The following is a 20000-nucleotide window of genomic DNA, read 5'->3' on the forward strand; positions in this document are numbered from 1 at the left end:
GTGTTTCCTCTATCTTTTCAGATTCAGATATTTTACAGCAGGTACATTCAGAGTTCTTGGACCTTGCATTGTAGAACATGAATTCAGGTACCTGGTGTACTGTTTAGCATTGTAAATTCCTTGCTGGATGTCATACCGCATACCACATAGTCATTACTAACTGTAGGACGTTTGATTGGTCACAAGGTTTGGGGAATCTCATTTGTGTCTAGAGAAAACCATTAACAACAGTATGAACGATTATAACATTAATGGCTTCTGAATTTTCTAAACCAGTCTAAATGCCTTCTTAAGGCAGGGCTGGAAGTATGCATACTTACATGTGGAAGTTATGGGTGGGTCTTACTGTAAAGGCCTGTTGGCGTAACCTTGTCTGTGTTCGTTTTTGACGGCTTGTAAAGCCACAGTTTTAACAAGTCGTCCCCAAACTGTCAACTCACACCACAAAGCATCGAAGTCACAGCTGGCCCCACAAGGCTAGGAAATCCAGCCTTTTGTACAGCTACATTAAAAAGAATCTAAGAGGGAAAATGGCAGCACCAGTTCTATTTGCTGTCAGATTGGCTTCTTATTCAGGGACTTCCTTTAAGGGAGACTTTAAAGGGAGTTTGTGTGAAGCTGTTTTTTGTTAAATACACTGGGGAAATGTCAGGAAGATACTTTCAAGGTAGATCAGCTTTATTGGTGTATTACTCCAAACCTTTCCCCATTTAATGTTCAGTTGTTTTGTCTCACCTGCCTCGACAGGTGTAATGAGCTGAAAAAGAGGTGCAGTTCAAGTACGATTTTACAGTGTTCCAATACAAAAGCACAAGTTAGTCCTACCTAATGTGTATGAGGAGACAACTCGGCACGTAACACCTAATTTTTCAAACTGAGACACATATAAACAAAATGCTGAACATGCCATGCCAGTAAGTGTGTAGGTCTCCCCCTTCATAATGCTTTCCCCGGGTGTGTGAAGTCTCTGCTTTGATGGTGGTGAGACTCCAACCCACTTGTGCGGTCTCAGCCCGTGGCTGTGATGATGATGGTGACGACTACAACGAGGATGGCGATGATGATGCAAGGCATCGGTTGACGGCAGTGACACCGAGATGCGCGTTCAATGCGGTCTTGATGGATGTGCCTGACTCGGCTGCGCAGCTCTCATCTGCACTCGTCAATAACATCTCTAAGCACAAAGTGGACGGCCCCCGGAACGTGTCACTGCTATAGATGGGTGATGGTTTATGGTTGACGGAGTGGCACGCCGACCACAGGGAATATTGATGCTCAGTTTGTCAGAACTCGCTCATCAATTGGATTTTAACAAAGAGGGGTGGTTTGGTGGTGGTGGTGGGGGGAGGAGGACGACACACTGTAGAGGTCACGTCCCTAACACATTCACATCGATTGGGCTCAGGCTTACTCGCTGGGGTTGTTGCTTGAACAAAACATATCTTGCGCATCATGTTCCAAACCTCAGAACGTTGCGTTCAGACACACCTTTGTTGGCATGGCATGTCATTTTGCAGGAAAAAACATGAAACATTTTCTCTGTTCACTTTCCCTATGAAATATTGCCTCATTTGTTGTTTGTTAAGCGATTGAAACTCTCCTTGTTAGAAACCACTAAATTCCCTGGTAAAACACAAGCTATAGGCCAAACACTGAAAAGAATAATGTTAGGGTCTGTGAGCTAACACTGGCCACGTAACACACCTGCCTGCTGTATAATAATCAGCCATTGGTTGGGGGGGTTGTGACTCATCTCTGGTGATTTTTTTTAGTTTTAACCGTCTGTTTTTGTTTTTTTTGGACACTTTCACTACCCTGTGATGAGCATCATGTGTCTCCCTTTTTGCCTCTGTTCTCCCTCCCTGCTCGCTCAAGTTGCCTGCAGGAGGGTGGCGAACAGTTGAGAATACTCAGGGTGATGTATTTATATGCTGACCTGTATTTAAAGTTAAAGTTAAATCACAAAAAACACTCAGAAGACAGAAGATGTTCCATTAATGTTAGATTTGTGGTGAGGTTTAAACAATGTGGCCTAAAATAGACATTAAGATGGTAAAAGACTGTAATAACTGTGCATTAAACTGTACAAAATACCACACATGTGTTTGTATTGAAGGCTCCCCATGATGTATGTATGTTAATAATATAGGTTTAAGATTTTAGAAGTTCGATGCTGGCATGCTGTTGCGCTTCTAAGAGCCATACAATTACTTTTTACGCAGAAATATCTGCGTTTACCTGCTCTGCGGAGGCTAATGACTTCCTCACACACATATACTTTGCCCTTCTGCATTATTTGTGTGTCCGCACATGTGTCACTGTGTAAATTGAACTCCCCGCCCCCCCACCCCCTCTCCTAAAGCAACCTGAATGTGATAAGTACAATATACAGACTCAGGCATCGGTCTAGCTTGCCCCATACTCTGCCACTCGGCTAGATTGTGTGATGGATAGCGGCTAGTCGGTACACATTTGTTGGGGTGGTGTTCATATTTACAATGAAATTGGGTGGCTTATTTACAAGCGCTGTTGTGTGCTGTGTGGTACAGTCTTGTTTTGTCCTGTGAGCACAAACCTCTTTAGTCTTCACCATCCCCCCACCCCCCTCCATCACCCCATTGGCCCTCTCTTCTGTCTCCTGTCAACACCACCTTACCTGACAAATAGGTCTGTGCTGCTTGTAAGACTGTTGCCTAGTTACAGATATGGCCTGATAAGGCAGCCCTCTGTGTCTAAATAGCCAGGCTCTCTCTCTTCCTCTCTCCCTCCCTTGCTCTCTCTCTCTCAGTCTCTCTCCACCTCCTGCCCCTCTTCCTTTCCCCTTCTCTTTCTTTCTTTCTTTTTTTTTCTCTTGCTCTCTCCCTGTCTTACTCTTGCACGCTAGTTCTGTCATATCCTCTTTATCACTCTCTCTCTCTCTCTCTTCACCCCCATCTCTTACTCATCAGGTAGCCATGATGTACTCAGCTATACTGTACCCAATGCCATGAAATGACAAAATATATTGTATTATTAGTTTGTTGTGGGCTTTATACAGTGAGTCTTATACCATAGATGCCTCTTTACATCTCTAAATGCTGCTGGGTCATCTGCAGGAGGAAACCGACATCCTCATACATAACCTTTGCATAGTTCTTGGACCATTGCTTTCAGGATGGCTTTGGTAACATCCTCTGTGTTGAAACAGAGTAATGTTGAAAGGGATCTGGCTGCCTGTGATGTTAGTTTTTCAAGTATGTGAAAAGCAAGATAAGTCTACCACTACTACTCGTTGCTGTGAAGCTTTGGGTTTCAATCTGAGAGGCAGTACAGATTAGTGTCAAATTTAGGCCAGATTTGTTCCAGAGATAACGGCTTAGAACTTTCAACCACACACTTACCTCCCAGACACCTCTACGTCACATACATTTTTAGTTTTTATTAACAGTCTGAGATACTAACTTTACACACAGGAAAACGTTCTGCCAAATACAGGAAATTGCTCGTTGCGGTTCTGTAGCTGTCCATTTCAGTGTGTGTGCGCTCCTAAAAAACACAGCTCTGTAAATGGGAAAACAAACATGCTGGCTCGAACCAAGCCATAAACAGTCCCGACCAGTTAGCAGGAGCATGAAGGGAGGGGTGCAATTTGATTAGCTGTTGAGCTCAAATACCAGCAACCTTTCACCAGAATCATGGACCCCACCTTAACTCTGTTAAGTGTTGCTCAAACCCTTCAGGGATGAATTAATTACTGGCATAATTTATCAGAATGTGTTGGTCTATCCCTAAATAGTCTGGCAGGCAGGTGTAGATTAGGATGCAGCCATGTCCTTGACTTTGTCACAATGTTGTGTTGGTACACAACAGAACACAGTACAAAGATTCTATGAAAGAATGTCACTTGGCCAGCGCATCAGAACCTTCACCAATCAGTTACTTTCCCCCTGAGCTATCACTTTATTGGCCAAGATCTCCACAACTCCCAAGACAGCCTATGGTTTACCTTTACTGACCCTCAAACCTGAGGTTCACACTCATGTGTGGGAATGACTGTTGTCAGCAAAGCTCTCCTGATTTAGCTACACACAGAGATCTACACGTACTGCATGAACTAATTAAAGCATTCCATTGTTACCTCCGCCAAGGTTATGTTTTCTATGTAGTTAATTTGTTTGTTTGTTTGTTTGCTTGTCAGCACGATTACACAAAAACTTCTGTGCTGATTTTTATGAAACTTGGTGAAGGGCCATAGCATGGGCCATGGCAGAACCAATTGGTTTTTGGAGTGTATCTTAAGCATGGGGCAGATCCATGAGTTATGTTTCACTTTTGCTAACATTGTTAGAGAGGGCCTTCGCAGAGGTCTGCATTCTCTGAGTACCCTTGTAGCTCTGTATGTTATAGCAATGGGTAGACACATCATGCAACAGATATTTGTGGCTATCATGTAATGTGCATGATTCATGGCGTTTCTTTTTGTCACACAGCACTGAACACTGTCAGGCCATTTGGTTTGATTATGGTTGAAAATAACCTCTCTGAACTGAGGCATCCAGTTCTTGCACCTAGCAACAGTCTAGCAACAGGCCCCAATCACATTCTCATAGCCGAAATCACTGTATGGAGTGGACTTGAATTGGAAAGAAATTGAGCAGAAGAATAATACCTAAACTGAATTGCTCTGAACTCTGTCCTCCACATGCCCATGCTGCTTTGACCTCTGACCTTTGACCTCTCCCTTCCCCGTCCCACAGATGTAGCCCCGGCGGAGCAGGAGAAGCTGTTCATCCAGAAACTGCGGCAGTGCTGCGTGCTCTTTGACTTTCTGTCGGACCCCCTAAGTGACCTGAAATGGAAGGAAGTGAAGCGAGCGGCGCTAAGCGAGATGGTGGAGTACATCACCCACAACCGCAACGTCATCACCGAACCCATCTACCCAGAGGTGGTGCACATGGTGAGTCACACCACAGACAGCCCAGCCTGCACCGTTTGCTTACTCTGTAGGTGCCTTTCCAGTGCAGGGGCTAGCAGGGCGTTTTTAGCAATGCCCGCACCTTTGTGCGTGTTTTGATGCTGCCCTGAAGCTTATGGGTGGGGCTTACAGTGATGGTTGACGCTTATTAGTTAGTGAGTGGACAAGAACAAGAGGCATTTTTTTAACCAGAGTTTAAATGGTAAATACAGCAAAAGGAATCATAGCTTACAGAGTAACCATGTTAAGATTACGGTCACTGAATGAACACACGTAAAATGTCAGCTGAAATATCAGCTTTAAACAGTGGTGCTGGTGTCTTTGTTTATGAAGACATTTAACTGTGTGTTACCAACTTTATGTGCAAAATTCGATTTATGGCAATTTACTTTATAGGGTAATCCTAGAAATTCTCTGGTTATTTTGTTGCGCTCAGAACTGACGTTGCGATGAAAGAGCAAAATGATTAGGCTTAGGCTATGTCAACTTGTAGGTCAATTGGTAGACATCTTATCTCTCAGTCTCTCTTCCTCTTTCTCTCTCTTCTATCTCTTGCCCACCCTTCGCTGTTTGTCTTTGTAAATGTCTGTCACCTACTTTCTTTCTTTTTTTCTTTCTCTCTCTCCATCTATTCTGTCACTTACTATCTCCCCCTTTGTCTCTCTTTCTCGATCTGTCTGTCTTTATTTCTTTCTCTTTTGCTTTGTTTCTCTCTCCCTGTGATTGTCCCTCTCTCGCCTCTTCCATCCTTCTTTCTCCCTAACCTCCAAGCAGACACACTCTGTTCATCCCCCTCTCCCTCCTTTACCCTCTTCCTCGCTAGCCGACCTCCTTCCTTTGATCTCTCCCCTCTAGCCAGGAGACTAGAGAGCAACCTAAGGAGCTATTTATTTCGCTCCCTCTATCTCTCCACCTCTTTTTCTCTCCCTGACTCTCTCTCTCTGTCTCTGCCTCTCTGCTTGTTTGTCTGCTTATCTGTTTTTCTATCTTGACTATCTATCTTTCTCTTAATCACCCCTCCTCTTTCTCTCTCTCTCTTCCTCTATCTCTTTTTCTTTTTTTCTCCTCTCTCACATGAGTGTCCTGTGCTCCTGTGTTCTACCACCCTGGTGCAGGCTGGCCTGTGAGCGCTTCCTCTTTTCTATGAGTTTCTTGTGTTTTCGCTTTCTCTTTTTTTTCTCTTCCCCCCTTCTTCTCTTCGGTGCAGACGGATGGGATTTGCCAGCCCCCCCCACCCCCCCCCCCCTCTAACCCCTCCCCCCAAGCGGTCATACATGCTGGTGTTTAGAATGTGATGACATCCCTGTGGCTGTTTTGCAGCCCAGTGGGGCGTCTGCTGGTTGGATGGCAGATAGCAGAGCACCTGGCGTTTGGCAAGCCTCTGTGTCTGAGCCTCATCACCTCATAGCGTTTCCCCTAAATGCGCAGCACAGACCCAGTACACGCGGTGTGGAAGTCCTGAGACAGTGTTGCGTTAAGTGAGCCCTGACGGGAGAATGGGATGATCTAATTGCTTGTTGCTAAAGGTGGGCGATTTATGCAGTGTGTTGAAATTCAAATGCGTCAAACTGTCTGAGACACCATTATATTCCAAGCAACACAAACCCCCCCCCCCCCCCCCCCCCCCCCGCTTTAGGCACAGGCTGACTTTGATGTGCTCAGCTTTAATCATCAAAGCCTACGAATGGAGATGCTAATGGATCATGGGAAGAGTGAGGCACGTTTGGCTCTGTCACCCTGAATGAGCTTGTGTGTTCTGTCCTTTCCTCTCCTCTCCCATTCATTTCAGTCAGCAGTTATTCATTATTATTATTATTATTATTTTCTAAACATTTATGTAGAGTGGCTCGGAGGGCAGGGAAAGGCATACATTTACTCACTGTTTGTGCTCCTGAGGAAATGAATAGTCCCAAGGAATAACTGGACCTTGTAGGAATATTGTTAATGTGATGCCCTTAATTGTAATACGTACACATCAAAGGGGATGGGAGTGTGTTCCATGTTTTGGAACTGAACTATGGTTACTGTTTTTAGGACAAAGGGTTTACTCTTTTAAGATTACACACACAAACATACCCACACCAGACACACACAGCAAACTAATGCTCCTGTGTATGTCCACTGTAGTTTGCCGTGAACATGTTCCGGACGCTGCCCCCCTCATCAAACCCCACAGGGGCCGAGTTCGACCCCGAGGAGGACGAGCCCACTCTTGAAGCCGCTTGGCCACACCTCCAGGTATGTTCCATAGTGAGTGAGTGAGTGAGTGAGTGAGTGAGTGAGTGAGTGTGTGTCAGTGATTGAGAAAGTGAGAGGGTGAGAGAGTGAGTGCACACATACACCTTCATGTAGAGACTGAGGACTCTGTGACAGAGGGCGGGATGGCCACGGGCATCACTGCTAATATAACGTGCATTTGAATCTTCGCTAACAGAGGTTTGTAGATGCGTACTTGCTAGGGTGGTTCCCCTATGCCTCTTTGATGTTCACTCATATGCATTGCTGTTGCCAGCTGTTGTTGACAGAGCATCTAATGTTCTCCCTTATTATCTCTTCCTGTCTCCCCTTTTTCTTTTCTCTTTTTTGCAGCTTGTCTATGAATTTTTCCTTAGGTTTTTAGAATCTCCCGACTTTCAACCCAACATAGCTAAGAAATACATTGACCAGAAATTTGTCATGCAGGTAAGCTCAATCTTATTTCCCTCAGCTCTGTTGCCATCATGTTATTCACTCCCATCTCCGATGTGTTGAGGCCCCAGGTGACTTTTATTTCATTGTATCCCCTGCAGCTTTTAGATCTGTTTGACAGTGAAGACCCGCGAGAAAGAGACTTTCTGAAGACCACTCTGCACCGGATCTATGGCAAGTTTCTCGGCCTGAGAGCGTACATCCGGAAACACATCAATAATATATTTTATAGGTGAGTGGAACCAGGCTGGAAAAAAATGCCTTCTTGTCACCTATATTCATCGGCAGTATTGTTTTTTGTTAAAACTAGTAGTACAAAACAAATCAAGTGTGTTGTGGTTCTTTGATAGATTCATATATGAGACAGAGCACCATAATGGAATAGCTGAATTGCTGGAAATACTTGGAAGGTAAAGTATAGTCAGTTTTTTATTGTTGTTGAAATGTGAACGTATGAAAAGACTCATTCACATCATTTTATCAATGCTTTAAAATATTCTTAATCAGCTTATCAAATAAGATTTATTACCAGACAATGAGTACATGAACATGTGCTGTGTTTTGTTCGGCAGTAGGACCGCCTCTGCCAAGTAATTCTATTGGTAATTGGATAGATGGACAAGAACAAGCTATTGTCTCTTCAGGATCTGCTGCTATGAACATTTTCTCTTTTTTTGTGCTGTTGCCATCTCATTGTGGCTTCAATAATTGACATCATATAAATGTCCTCTTTGTGCTGTTGTTCTTCCACAGTATAATTAATGGCTTTGCCTTACCGTTAAAAGAAGAGCACAAGATTTTCCTGTTGAAGGTGCTACTGCCTTTGCACAAAGTTAAGTCACTCAGTGTCTACCACCCACAGGTATGTCTGACTGACACACTCTCTCACTTACAGGCTAAAATGACTACATCCTAGGCTGAATGCTTTATGCTCCCATCCCCATTGCATTAGGACATACTCATAGCATGACTTATACTAAGATTTGGACATTACTATTCGTACATTATTATTCATACTGTCATGTTGGCGTTCTTTTCACGATTAAGTGAAAGTTTTTAGATCATTTTAATTTGTCATTAAAAATGAACACATCTAAGCATGTCTGTATGGCAAATTTTCAGTTCAGCATTTGCATGTGAGAAACACTGTTCTCACAAGGTTTTGTGTGTGTGTGTGTGTGTGTGTGTGTAATCTTACAGTTGGCATACTGTGTAGTGCAATTTCTGGAGAAGGACAGCACACTTACTGAGCCTGTGAGTTATTTTTCTTGTCTCGTTGAAATACTCACATTTGCATGCATGTTCATTAATGTCACGAGTGGGCAGTGTTTACAAAGGTCATCAACTGTTGACACCATGTAAGCACACTGTGGAAAGTTTTAGTGATGAATACTGCAGTGATGGTGTTCGTTCATAGAGGGTTGTGCCAGGGGCGGAGATCCCATTTCGTTGTAAGGGGGGGACAATTCACGGTAACATTTCAGGGAGTAATTCCTTGGGGGGGGGGACAGGAAAATTGAAGATGACCCCGCCCCTTCCCCCCGTGACAGTTTTGCATCTTTTTCACATGCGGATGACCCCTCCCCCGCAACAACATTTTGCTATCCTTTTCATATGTGGATGATCCCGCCCCCTCCCCCTGGACGGAGTTTTGCCATCTTTTTTACATGCAGATGACCCGGCCCCCTCCCCTGCAACAAAGTTTTGCCATCTTTTTCACATGCAGGGACGTAATAACTAGTTTTTAAAATACACAGAGGAACACAAATGTCCGGCAAAATCCCTGGCGATTTCGAAATCCCTGACGGACCAATTTTTTTAAGGTCTCGAAAAGAGGACATGTCCGTGTAGAATTATATTTACAATGACTGTTGGGGGGGACAACTTTATGTGGGATCTCCGCCTATGGTTGGTGCTGCAGTGCCTGTTGATAATTTAGATTCGGAAAAGTTGGCAGATTCATGATGCCATTTTAGAGTGGGCCAGATTCAATTCAGTTCAATTTTAATTATAGAGTGGCGAAACAATAAAATGGTTATGAAATTGTCTCAAGGTGCAGATACATTTCAGTTATGTAAGGTACATTCAGGAAGTGTCTGTCCGTGATGTAATGTTGTCCACGAGGGACTCACAAAATGTAGCACAGTGTATCCTAAAGCTCCAGCCTGGTGTGTGGTGAGAGAAAGTGTTTGTGTGTTTTAATTAATCTGCATGAATTGGTTGTGCATTATTTGTTTTTTAAAGAAGGATCCTATGACAGAAAGGTGACCTTTTGACCTCTTGTTGTCAGGTTGTGATGGCCCTTCTTAAGTACTGGCCAAAGACCCACAGCCCAAAGGAGGTGATGTTCCTCAATGAGCTAGAGGAGATCTTGGACGTCATTGAGCCCTCGGAGTTCGTCAAGGTCATGGAGCCCCTGTTCCGTCAGCTTGCCAAGTGTGTATCGAGTCCGCACTTTCAGGTGAGTGTGTCATGCTCTACTTTGTGTAGAGGTTCTACATTTTGCACTTACCCAGTATATCTAAAATGTTTTACCTGTACATCCAGACTCTGGCCACACACCACAACTTACTGTTTGTGTCACTGTCAGAATGACCCATTGACAGACCTTTCTTTAGAATTGGTATTGTTTGTAAATCAAAAGCGCAGCTGCACAGATTTAAGGTCACCCTCTGCCCATCGGGCGCATCAGGCTAGCGCAATGCCTGCCGTTGAGAGGGGGCTTTCAGTGACTGCCCAGTGTGTTATGAAAGCCTCGCTCTGTAGAGGCTGGTGCTCTGTTCTCTCTCTCTCTCTCTCTCTCTCTCTCTCTCTCTCAGAGATGACTCATATATGTCATGGGGAGTCTCACTGACTCATACTGAGCTATGCTGTGCCGTGCTGAGCTGAGCTACACTAAGCTGAGCTGAGTTGTGTTGAACCTGCAGGTCGCAGAGAGAGCGCTCTACTACTGGAACAATGAATACATCATGAGCCTGATCAGCGACAACGCCGCCAAGATCCTGCCCATCATGTTTCCAGCCCTCTACCGCAACTCAAAGACCCACTGGAACAAGTAAACTCCACCGCCATTGCAATCCCCCCCCATAACCCCCACCTCCCTGTGTCGCAGTGACTCATTCCCCCAAGGTCATTTGAATGTCAATTGCGTGCACCCCTCCCCCATCCTTTGTGTCCAGCGTCACACCCACGCTGTTCACAAGATGTCTAAAATTAAACTATTGGATGTTACTCAGCCTCTGGGGGCTTGAACACTGTGCCTGTGGGCACAGCACAATGTGGGAAGAGAGCAAAGTCACTCGGATTTTGGAGGGAAATGGGGATTATGACTACTGTTGAATGAAGTGTCTGCTCAAAGTGTCAAGTGTCCCCTGCATCGAGAGCGCTCCGATTGCACTACATGTCATTATAAATGAGCTGTCTTTTAAAAATACTAATAAAATCTGTTTTCTCAGCGGCAGAATTTGCCTATCCCTCAATCTTGATTTTTCAAAAGTACACATCTGACCGCTCTGTTCCTTGACCTTCATCTGCTTTTGTCATCTGATTGTCAGGACCATCCATGGCTTGATTTACAACGCTCTGAAGCTCTTCATGGAGATGAACCAGAAGCTCTTTGATGACTGCACGCAGCAGTTTAGGGCAGAGAAAAACAAGTGAGCAAAGCAAGGCCACACATTTTTGCAATCTTTTCGAATCTCTCTGTAGTCTTACCACAATAGTGTAGATCTCCAAGGACAAGGAAGTAGAACTGTTTCACGCTATTTCTGTTCAGGTTGGTTCTTTGTTTCTGGTAGTTTTCTCATCATTTATTCATCTGTTGGGGTCTGAGAATTGTAAACAAATGCAGTAAAAGACCTGAAACAGGGAAACAGAATGCACAGGAATACTGTATTATGCCTTAAGCATCACATAATTGTTTAATTGTCTAGACAACGAAAAACAGAGTGAGTCTCCTCCTTTTTCAACAAAGATTAAACATATTTTCTAAATGTCAGTATTTGTTTTGTCTTTGTGCTGCAGGGAAAAGTTAAAGTTGAAAGAGAGGGAGGAGGCCTGGATCAAGATTGAGAATCTTGCCAAATCAAACCCACAGGTGAGTTAGATGCCATTCTTCTTAGGGTAAGGTCATATTTGACCTGTAGTACTGGCAGGGAAGTGTTTGGTCTGGGAAACTAACCAGCAGATTGGTGGAACAATGTATTGTCTTTCATCCAGTGCCACCCAGTGGACCCATGTTTATGAAACAATTTAGAATACTCAAACTGAATCACATATGCCTTGTCATGCCATACACTGACCCTGTTCAAACGGAGCTTACAGGAAAGTATGATCCTGAATCAGCATGGATGTGCTAAAATGTTTCCAGAATGAACCTTAGTCTTGTTTCTTTACTTTAGCATTAGCATATAAACAATCAATGGACCGTTCTCTCATTTTTTTTCCACCTTTGTGGAAATGTACATTCCCATTTTGCTAAGCTTTGAAATCAGGTGTCCACTTAATCTATAGTGTGACAGAGTTGCTACGCCATGGCACAAACTACCACTGAACCAAACAGAAATACCGCTAGTCATGTTGGTTTCAAGATGCATGTACGGAATGACTCTTTCTTTTCTTTTCCTTAAGAAAATTCACTCAGTCCATTTCTCTCCTTCACTCACTCATTTGTATGCTGATCTCCATAACCTCCATCATTTTTGTTTGTCTGACTCATTTCCTCCTTTGCCTGCATAATTGACTTGTCTTTTTTAAACTTCATCCCTTTTTTTCTTCTTTTGTTTTTCCTTGCAATAGCTCCTTATGTATGTTGATTCCTCTGGCCACAATAGTCCCGTAGAAATGGAGACTGATGGTCCTTTGATAGAAGATGTTCAGATGTTTAAAAAGACAGTAGCGGATGAAGCCATTCAGGTAAATGTTGGTTTTGTCTGCTCCTCTATAGTTCAACGTAGGGTAGCTCGCTCGCGCTCTCCTATGGTAGGCCATGAATTGAAAAGTGGAATCAATTAGCATAGCTTTAGCAGTGTACCTTTAGACCCACCTGCTATAGGTCCTATTCTTCATTTGCATGTTTTTTAAGGAAGGCACATAGAGTAGAATAGGTTTTTGTAATGTTTGTGTCCATCAAGCATGTGTGCATGATCCTTTAAGATGACTACCTCTGTGAAACTAATCTATTTTAATACAGCCAAGTCTTTTAGCCATCGCAAGCTAACCAGTACATTTCCGAGCCAGTGTTGGTGTTACAGGAATTATACTGGTCTTTATACACACTATTTGGTCCACATGAAATCATGCAAACACTTCATGTATAAGTACTCAATCATTTATTGCCTTTGCTGTATATCCTTTGTGTCTCCTCAGCTATTTCTCTGGCAAAAGAGAGTAAGTGGTGTGTTCGGTTTGCCTGCATTATTATTATTTTGTTCAGACAGAAAACAGTCTGGAAATATAGGAAATAGACACGGGAAGTTGACAAATATTGTCATTATTAATAACAGGTGTGCACATTGTTTTGAATCTACTTCAAATTGACAAAAAGACAAAATAAGTTTGATAACCCAACAACTAGATTGTCTTCATCCAATGGTCACATGTGATGCCCATGGACAGAAGTATCCCATTATTGATGATGTAGCACAATAACAGAGTTCCACTGTGATTCTCCTATCATAAGCACCTGAATTCACTTCACCATATTCAACTGTTACTAAGTCACAGAGGTCACATACAGTCCTTGAAAACTGACAGTCCAATTGAACGTTAATTAGAGGAAGCGCTAAAGAATTAAACTGGATAACAGCTTGCGCCGTATAAAAAAGAAAAAGAAAGAAGGGGAAAAAAATCTTGGCAGCAGTGAGACAGGCTGGTGCGGAGCTGCCAGGACTTGATGTGGCATTTGCAGCCTCCCATAGTGTAACCTTTAAACACACTTAGATCTGTTTGGCTGGAACATGTAAAGCAAGGACCTTAGAAGCGTGTTGCTCAGTTGCGAGTGGAAGTATACTTTTCAATCAAGTTTTGTTCTTGACTTTTTTTACTTGATTTTATTGTTTTAGTTTTTTTGTTTGGTATGATCTTGCCTTCGATCAAATTAACCAGGGATGCCAACTCTCCCGCACTGAGCGTAAGACTTAGGCAGTTGAGATCTCACAATCTCATACCACACATGCCTTTTTCTGACGCATGTTTGTGTTTGCCTCCTCCGTTGTACAATTTGTGATTTTTAAGGAACAGCAGTGCATGCAACAATGGCCCCTCTGAAACCCACAGTTGCCCCTGGTCCTGCTTTTATTTTTGTTGTACAAGGGACATGTAGTACCTCAGGCAGTCCTTGTAAATCTTGAGCCTGTGGTGTCATTCACATGCGAGAGGACCGACGCATTCCAATGCCAAATGCCACTAGATGCAAATCTACTCCTAAGAAATGCAATATAGCGAAACGGTATAACGAGTACTAGGTAGGTTGTTGTACCAGTAGGTTGTTGACCCAGGTTTGATACTCAATCAAAGTAATATAAAGAGATAATGAAGAGTGGTGTATTTAAAAGGCCCAGAAGCAGGCAATTAAGTAATTAAATGTACATGTGTCACTTCAAGGGAATTATGTATACAATAAGGCACCACTACATTGTGTACCTATAAAGCTTCATGCCATCTTGTTAAAACCTTATTTTTGTTAATATCCCCCCCCCCCCCCCACGGGAACAAATCTTATTCCAAGCTGAACTAAAAAGTTGGCTGCCCTGAATTAACACTGACTGAGGCATGTATTTTTTCACTTAACTTTTTCCTCAGATAAATCAACACCTCAAGAGGCTCTTTTGTCACGAGCATTCCTAGTGGAGGTGGAGCGCATAATGATTTACCTCAGCCACATACAGGCTGGAGGCTTTCACAGTCTTACTCTGTGGATCAGTGAAGAGAAAACTGCCAAGACTAGCTTTTGTAGTCTAGCACTACATTTGTCCTCAACCGACTTCCTGTTATGAAAGAAACAATAGGATAGCATTAGAGAAAATGCATCCAAGCTGTATCACCAATACAGAAGAAGCTAACCCTGACCCTTACTGCTCCGTCTAGATCCAGAGAGACCAGCGAAAAGACAGGCCACTGGTGCGCCGCAAGTCCGATCTGCCTCAGGATATGTTCACCACGAAAGCCTTGGAGTCCCATCGCCGTGCTGAAGGAATGCTGACCACTCACGACAGCCACTAACTGTCTCTCCTGTCTCTCCTGTATCTCCTTCCAGTCCATGTCCATGTGTGGTCCCCCCCCCCCCCCCTCTCGGCCCATGCCCAACCAAACTGGCGTTCAGCATTGGAACATAAGCAGCACAATGTCCCTGCCCCTTTTTCACTTCTCCTTAAGAAAGTAATTGAGTTGGTCTTTCTCAGGTTTTTAATTTGTTTTTAAGTTTAGGAAGGGGCTGGGCTGTATCTTTCTTATTTTTCTTTCTTTCTTCATGGCCTCACTCTTTCTCTCGCTCTCTTTGCTTTGCGACTTTACTCTCTCCCCCCCCACACCCTTTCGTCCGTCCTATCAATAATCCATGTACATCTTTTGTGACCTTTTTCCATCCTTCTTCTTCTGAGCATCACCTAGCCTGTGAGCCATTTTTTTCTCCCCCTCCCACACTCCCTCCCTCCTTTCCTCTTCTTCCTCATCCTCCTCCTCCTTTTTTTCCCAGTGCATACGTCTGAGAAACTCGTTGACAGAAGCTCCCGCCGGTAGCATCTCCTCTCTCTCTGCGGGGCGTGAGGAGGGGCCAGCCAGGACACAGATCAAGTGGAAACCAACCCGTTTCCTCCCTCTCTAGTAGGGACTTGGGACTGTTTTGAGAGGGGATTCTGTTTTATTGTCTCGCTTTTTGTTTTTATCTCTGTTTTGTTTTTTTTCTTTAATTTTCTATCTCTCTCGCTCTTTCTTTCTCAATCCCAGGGACTGTTGCCAGTGCCAACACCTTCTGTTTTTGAGATCATTCTGTCACCATGTAAATGGTGTGTGTGTGTATGTTTGTATGTGTGTATGTGGACTTCAGTGATGTCAGACAGGTGTGGCTCTGGGGGGTGTTGGGGTGACGTGTGGTTTGCCTTGTCTCTCTTGCCATTATTATCTTTGCTTTTCGAAAGTGTTGAAATCCTGGTCTGATAGGAGCAGAAGTTAAGGGCTGTAAGAATAGCTCTCTCTGAGAAAGGAGGATGGATGCGCTATGCTGTGAAGTCCCAGTGTAGTCTGACATTTCTTTTTGTTTTTAGTGCCATGAAAAAAAAAAAAAAAAAACTCTGCTTTTATTTACCCACACTTTAGATTTTTTTTCCAGGGCTGTCCTTTTTTTTTTATTGACAATATGCTCGCCATGACATGGTGGGATATTGACGGTTCAAACAATGGTACTCTTCTTTCAAATGGAGATGCAGGACTTCTGTCAAGGTCACGGCAGCACCGCCCGTTGTGCTTTAGCCGACGTGAGATGTTGCGTACCGGGCAGAACTCCAATCTGTCTGGGAACCATCTTTACAGTGGTCCACATCAGTCTTCTGTGCTGTACCCATCTATGAGATTGCTGCTGTGTAGCCTATTCTACATTCCCCCCATCTCGCACTTTTCTCTCTCAACGCTTTTCCTGGCACACGCATACACACACACACGCACAACCACACAAACACACACGCACACGCGCACACACACACACACACACACACACACACACACACACACACACAGGCAGTCCTCATCTGTCTCTAGTCAGTAGCCTGCCATTCGCACAAGCTGGCTTGAGGCCATGTTGGAGGACATCTCTCCCCTCACCCTAGTCCCGCCGGGGGCCAGTGGAATGCTGTAGTAGACACCTAGAGACACACAAGGGAGATTCTGCCTTTCATATGGACAGAAGCAATTAGACGGTTATTTTACAAAACCAACCAAAACCAATACAGCACCTCTTAAAAAGCAGAGCTCATGGAAGAGGTGGTGATTCAGCTTCCTGTTTGAGCGAGACCGGGTGCCCTTGTTGAGTTGAGGGTGGGCTGTTGAAAAAGACAGATAGCCTATAGGAGTAGCCATGTCAGGTGCAAATTACCCTGATGTCCAGTACCAAAATGTCAACAAGCTGTGTTAAAACATGTTTTGTTGTCTAATAGTGACAGTCTTATGTGACATTGACTAACAGCTGTACAATGAATGATGCAAATTGGATGCAGTGGCCATTTAGGATGTCAGGCCTTCAGGAACACACCATCTCAATCCACAACAGCACAAAAAACATGATGATCGTCTTACCTGACTTAAGTTGCCAGTCACAAATCTGGACTGGGGACAGGTCCCCAACACCTGCACTGATTCAAAATCCTCTTTTGCAAAACGCCCCTTGCCTTGCCCAGCTGCCTCTCAACCATGGCTTCTATAGGTCTCTCTCTCTCTCTCTCTCTCTCTCTCGCTCTCTCTATGTGTTTCTCTCTCTCTCCATCTCTGTGTTGCTCTATCTCACTCAGCACTTTGCTGTAGAACGGAAAGGACTGTTATTTTTGTTACATAAATGAGAGGCACAAAAAAAAAGCCTCTCTTCATTTTCAAAGATATGTTAGTGCCTTTCTATTACCGATGTAGTGGAATTGAACGCGTGAAGTTCATTGGCTGGATAGAGAGAACAGGAGGGTTTGGCAAAAAAAGGGACTTCTTGCAGTTCTTTCCAACGATGTCCTTCTCTGTTCTCTCGCACAGGTATTCTATGGCAAATAAACATTCTTCAGACATAGGCACGTTCACCTACAAGCATACTAGTGAGGCTGATAAATGGATTGTGGTTATGTTTTAATCTCTCTGAAATAAAAACAGAAAAGATGATAAATACCTGACTGCTCATGAGATCTCCACAGATGGAAAAAAAACTACCTAGAAGCACTTCCTGAAAACTTGAAAGATTTTAGATTTTTTTTTGTTTTTAATGTAACGTCAACTAGGCTGTTTTGTCGTCAGTCGTGAATCTATGTATGCATCTTCCCAGCATGAGTATAAAACCATAACGTTTGAGGATGATGTTAATTTATCTTTTCCAGTGAAAGTGTCTTTCTGTACCATTGTTTGAACTTCCACACACAAGGAGGTTCATTATGCTATTTCTGGCTTCTGCTTCGCTCTCTCTTTCTCTCTCTTATTCTGTCTCTCGCTCTCTTTCTATCTCTCTCTCGCTCTTCTGTAATAGTTGTGTTAATATTTGCTTGGATGTTATCGATGTGATGGTGACTACTACTTATACCCCAAAACCCCCTTCAAAAAAAAAAGTAAAGACCCAAGGAAAAACATTCACCAAATAGTTATTTTACCCCTGAGGAATGCCAGGTGTCGTTATGTGGTGATTGGGGTTTTCTGTTGTTCATTTGTGTTTTGAAATCAGTTCTGCTAACATTAACTTCCCAGATAAGACTGAAATAATATATTGTTGGAATTATAGAAAGGAGAAATAACATTTTAGTGACTTTTTTTCTGCAGTTACTGGTTCTTCACTGTAATAATTGCAGGTTTTCATTTCTACATAAGCTTTCCAAAATATTATAACATGACAAGTGTCCTTTCATATGACTTGTATTATACAACTTCATTTATTATTGTATATATTAAATACTTTGTTTTACGTAGTGTTATATATCTAGATTAATTTGTACAAATGGTCTCATGTACAGAGTCAAACATGAATAGCAACTGCAGAACACTTGGAATGTGGCACAAACATTTTTTTTTCCGTTTCTCTGTAACTGTCTACATCAGGAAAATGACTATAATATTTTTAAATCAGTTTGTAACTCTACAAAAAAAGTTTGTTTGACCATTCTTATGTCCGTGGCAAGATTTTATTCATTAGCCTTTAATTGTGTGCTTTTATCCAACCTAAAGTGGTGCACTATATAGAATGAATAAAGAGAATATGTGGATTTATATTTTCATCCTAAAGCACTACTCGAGTCCCATCCATTTGTCTCATTTTGTTTGGCGTAAGTAAGATAGTTGAGTTTGACATTTAACAGTTGGACCCATTGCTCATTGCTGATGGTACATCCCATTTTTCATAAATCATAAAGCCATCATGGTATCACAGCAGAAACATCATGTGCACTGAATAATCATATGTATTTATATAGCAAAAGTGCAGTGGTTTATTTAGTAAAAACTTAAAAAAAATCTTATTCCTACTACTGTTCAGTAGAAAACTCATGCAATTCCTTAAATTATGCTTAAGTTTACTCAAGCCTATTGCAATACTTAAGATAGTGTATTAATTGTCTTATTAACTTGTAAACAGAATCCCTGAATTTCTCTGTGATCTTTATGGTAGAAGCAAGTCAATGTTTTCAATTCATTTAGAATCCATGTGTAAATTCATCTACTCTACATTTGAAAATCCTCTAGAAAAATCAAGTGTCTCTTTCGTAGAGATCATAAACATTACAGCAACATTTGAATCAATAGTTTATCAAGACTTTTTGCTCAGCACTTTGAGCATTTCATCTGGTAGTCACATGCAAAAATCAGAATGAAACATTCAGTCTACGGTTAGACCTGAATGACTTGGCTGTTAAGAGTAATTGGGACCACTGGAGGGCGCTGTACACCCTTTAAAGCAACAGCTAGGGAACTTGTTGGATTCTGGCTGTCAATTCATAATGAACGACATTTGTGCAACCATCTCTCCAGATTCATTTTGAGTATGCGTTTTAAAAAGGAGGATGTGTTTTTTTTCACTAGTAAGAGAATCACATTAAGAACAGTGACAAATATAAACCTAATTAGTGAGATGGAGAGACATTTTTCAACTCGCACAATTCATTATGAGCCAAATTTGTTCACAGGAAGACCACCTAAAATTCCATTGTAAATCCAAATGGGCCCCTTGATTCAAACTCTGTCCAAACACCATATGCTGTCTCAATTAGGAACCAGAATGCCAGCTTGTCCCTCCTCAGCTACAAATATTGATCATACACAATTGTTTTACCAAGTGGTACCCAAATTTCACATTTCCATGAATGAAGTTATAGTACATCTAATTTAAGAATGTATGAATGATTTTCAGTGAGATAAAGACTGTAAGATGATAATGCTGAAAAATGGCGAAAAGCCTTAGAGGAAGTATTGCATTACGAAATTGAAACGATAAAAAGTATAGCATACATCTACAGCCTCTTGCTTTTTTTATGGACGAACACAATGAGCTGTGTTGAGTGAGAGAGTCTTTTTTCGGTTAAGTCAAAAGAGAAGCGTTCTACCGTCCACATGCTTCATGGATTACTTCCTATCTGAGTTGAAATGAAAGGCATGTTCTCTCTCTCTCGCTCTCTCTCTTTTGCTTTTTAAATTT

The 20000-nt window shown here is 42.6% G+C and overlaps 1 protein-coding gene across 3 annotated transcripts in view; it reads left to right on the plus strand.

Annotated features, from left to right (window-relative positions):
- ppp2r5ca (protein phosphatase 2, regulatory subunit B', gamma a) overlaps positions 1–18592 on the plus strand; it is a 28485-nt gene extending 9893 nt beyond the window's left edge. For 2 of the 3 annotated variants that reach the window (XM_080850095.1, XM_080850093.1), the window contains 13 exons: positions 4737–4936; positions 7082–7192; positions 7544–7636; positions 7744–7874; positions 7993–8052; positions 8396–8504; positions 8843–8896; positions 9933–10103; positions 10570–10697; positions 11197–11298; positions 11666–11738; positions 12440–12556; positions 14729–18592. In XM_080850095.1, coding sequence (XP_080706221.1) covers positions 4737–4936; positions 7082–7192; positions 7544–7636; positions 7744–7874; positions 7993–8052; positions 8396–8504; positions 8843–8896; positions 9933–10103; positions 10570–10697; positions 11197–11298; positions 11666–11738; positions 12440–12556; positions 14729–14863 — 1484 coding nt within the window. In that variant the 3' untranslated portion in view covers positions 14864–18592. The remainder of the gene's footprint in view (positions 1–4736; positions 4937–7081; positions 7193–7543; positions 7637–7743; positions 7875–7992; positions 8053–8395; positions 8505–8842; positions 8897–9932; positions 10104–10569; positions 10698–11196; positions 11299–11665; positions 11739–12439; positions 12557–14728) is intronic. The other variant, XM_080850094.1, reaches the window with a different exon arrangement.
- The last annotated feature ends 1408 nt before the right edge of the window (positions 18593–20000 follow it).

This window comes from Sprattus sprattus, assembly GCF_963457725.1.
Source record: "Sprattus sprattus genome assembly, chromosome: 13".
Taxonomy (NCBI): Eukaryota; Metazoa; Chordata; class Actinopteri; order Clupeiformes; family Clupeidae; genus Sprattus; species Sprattus sprattus.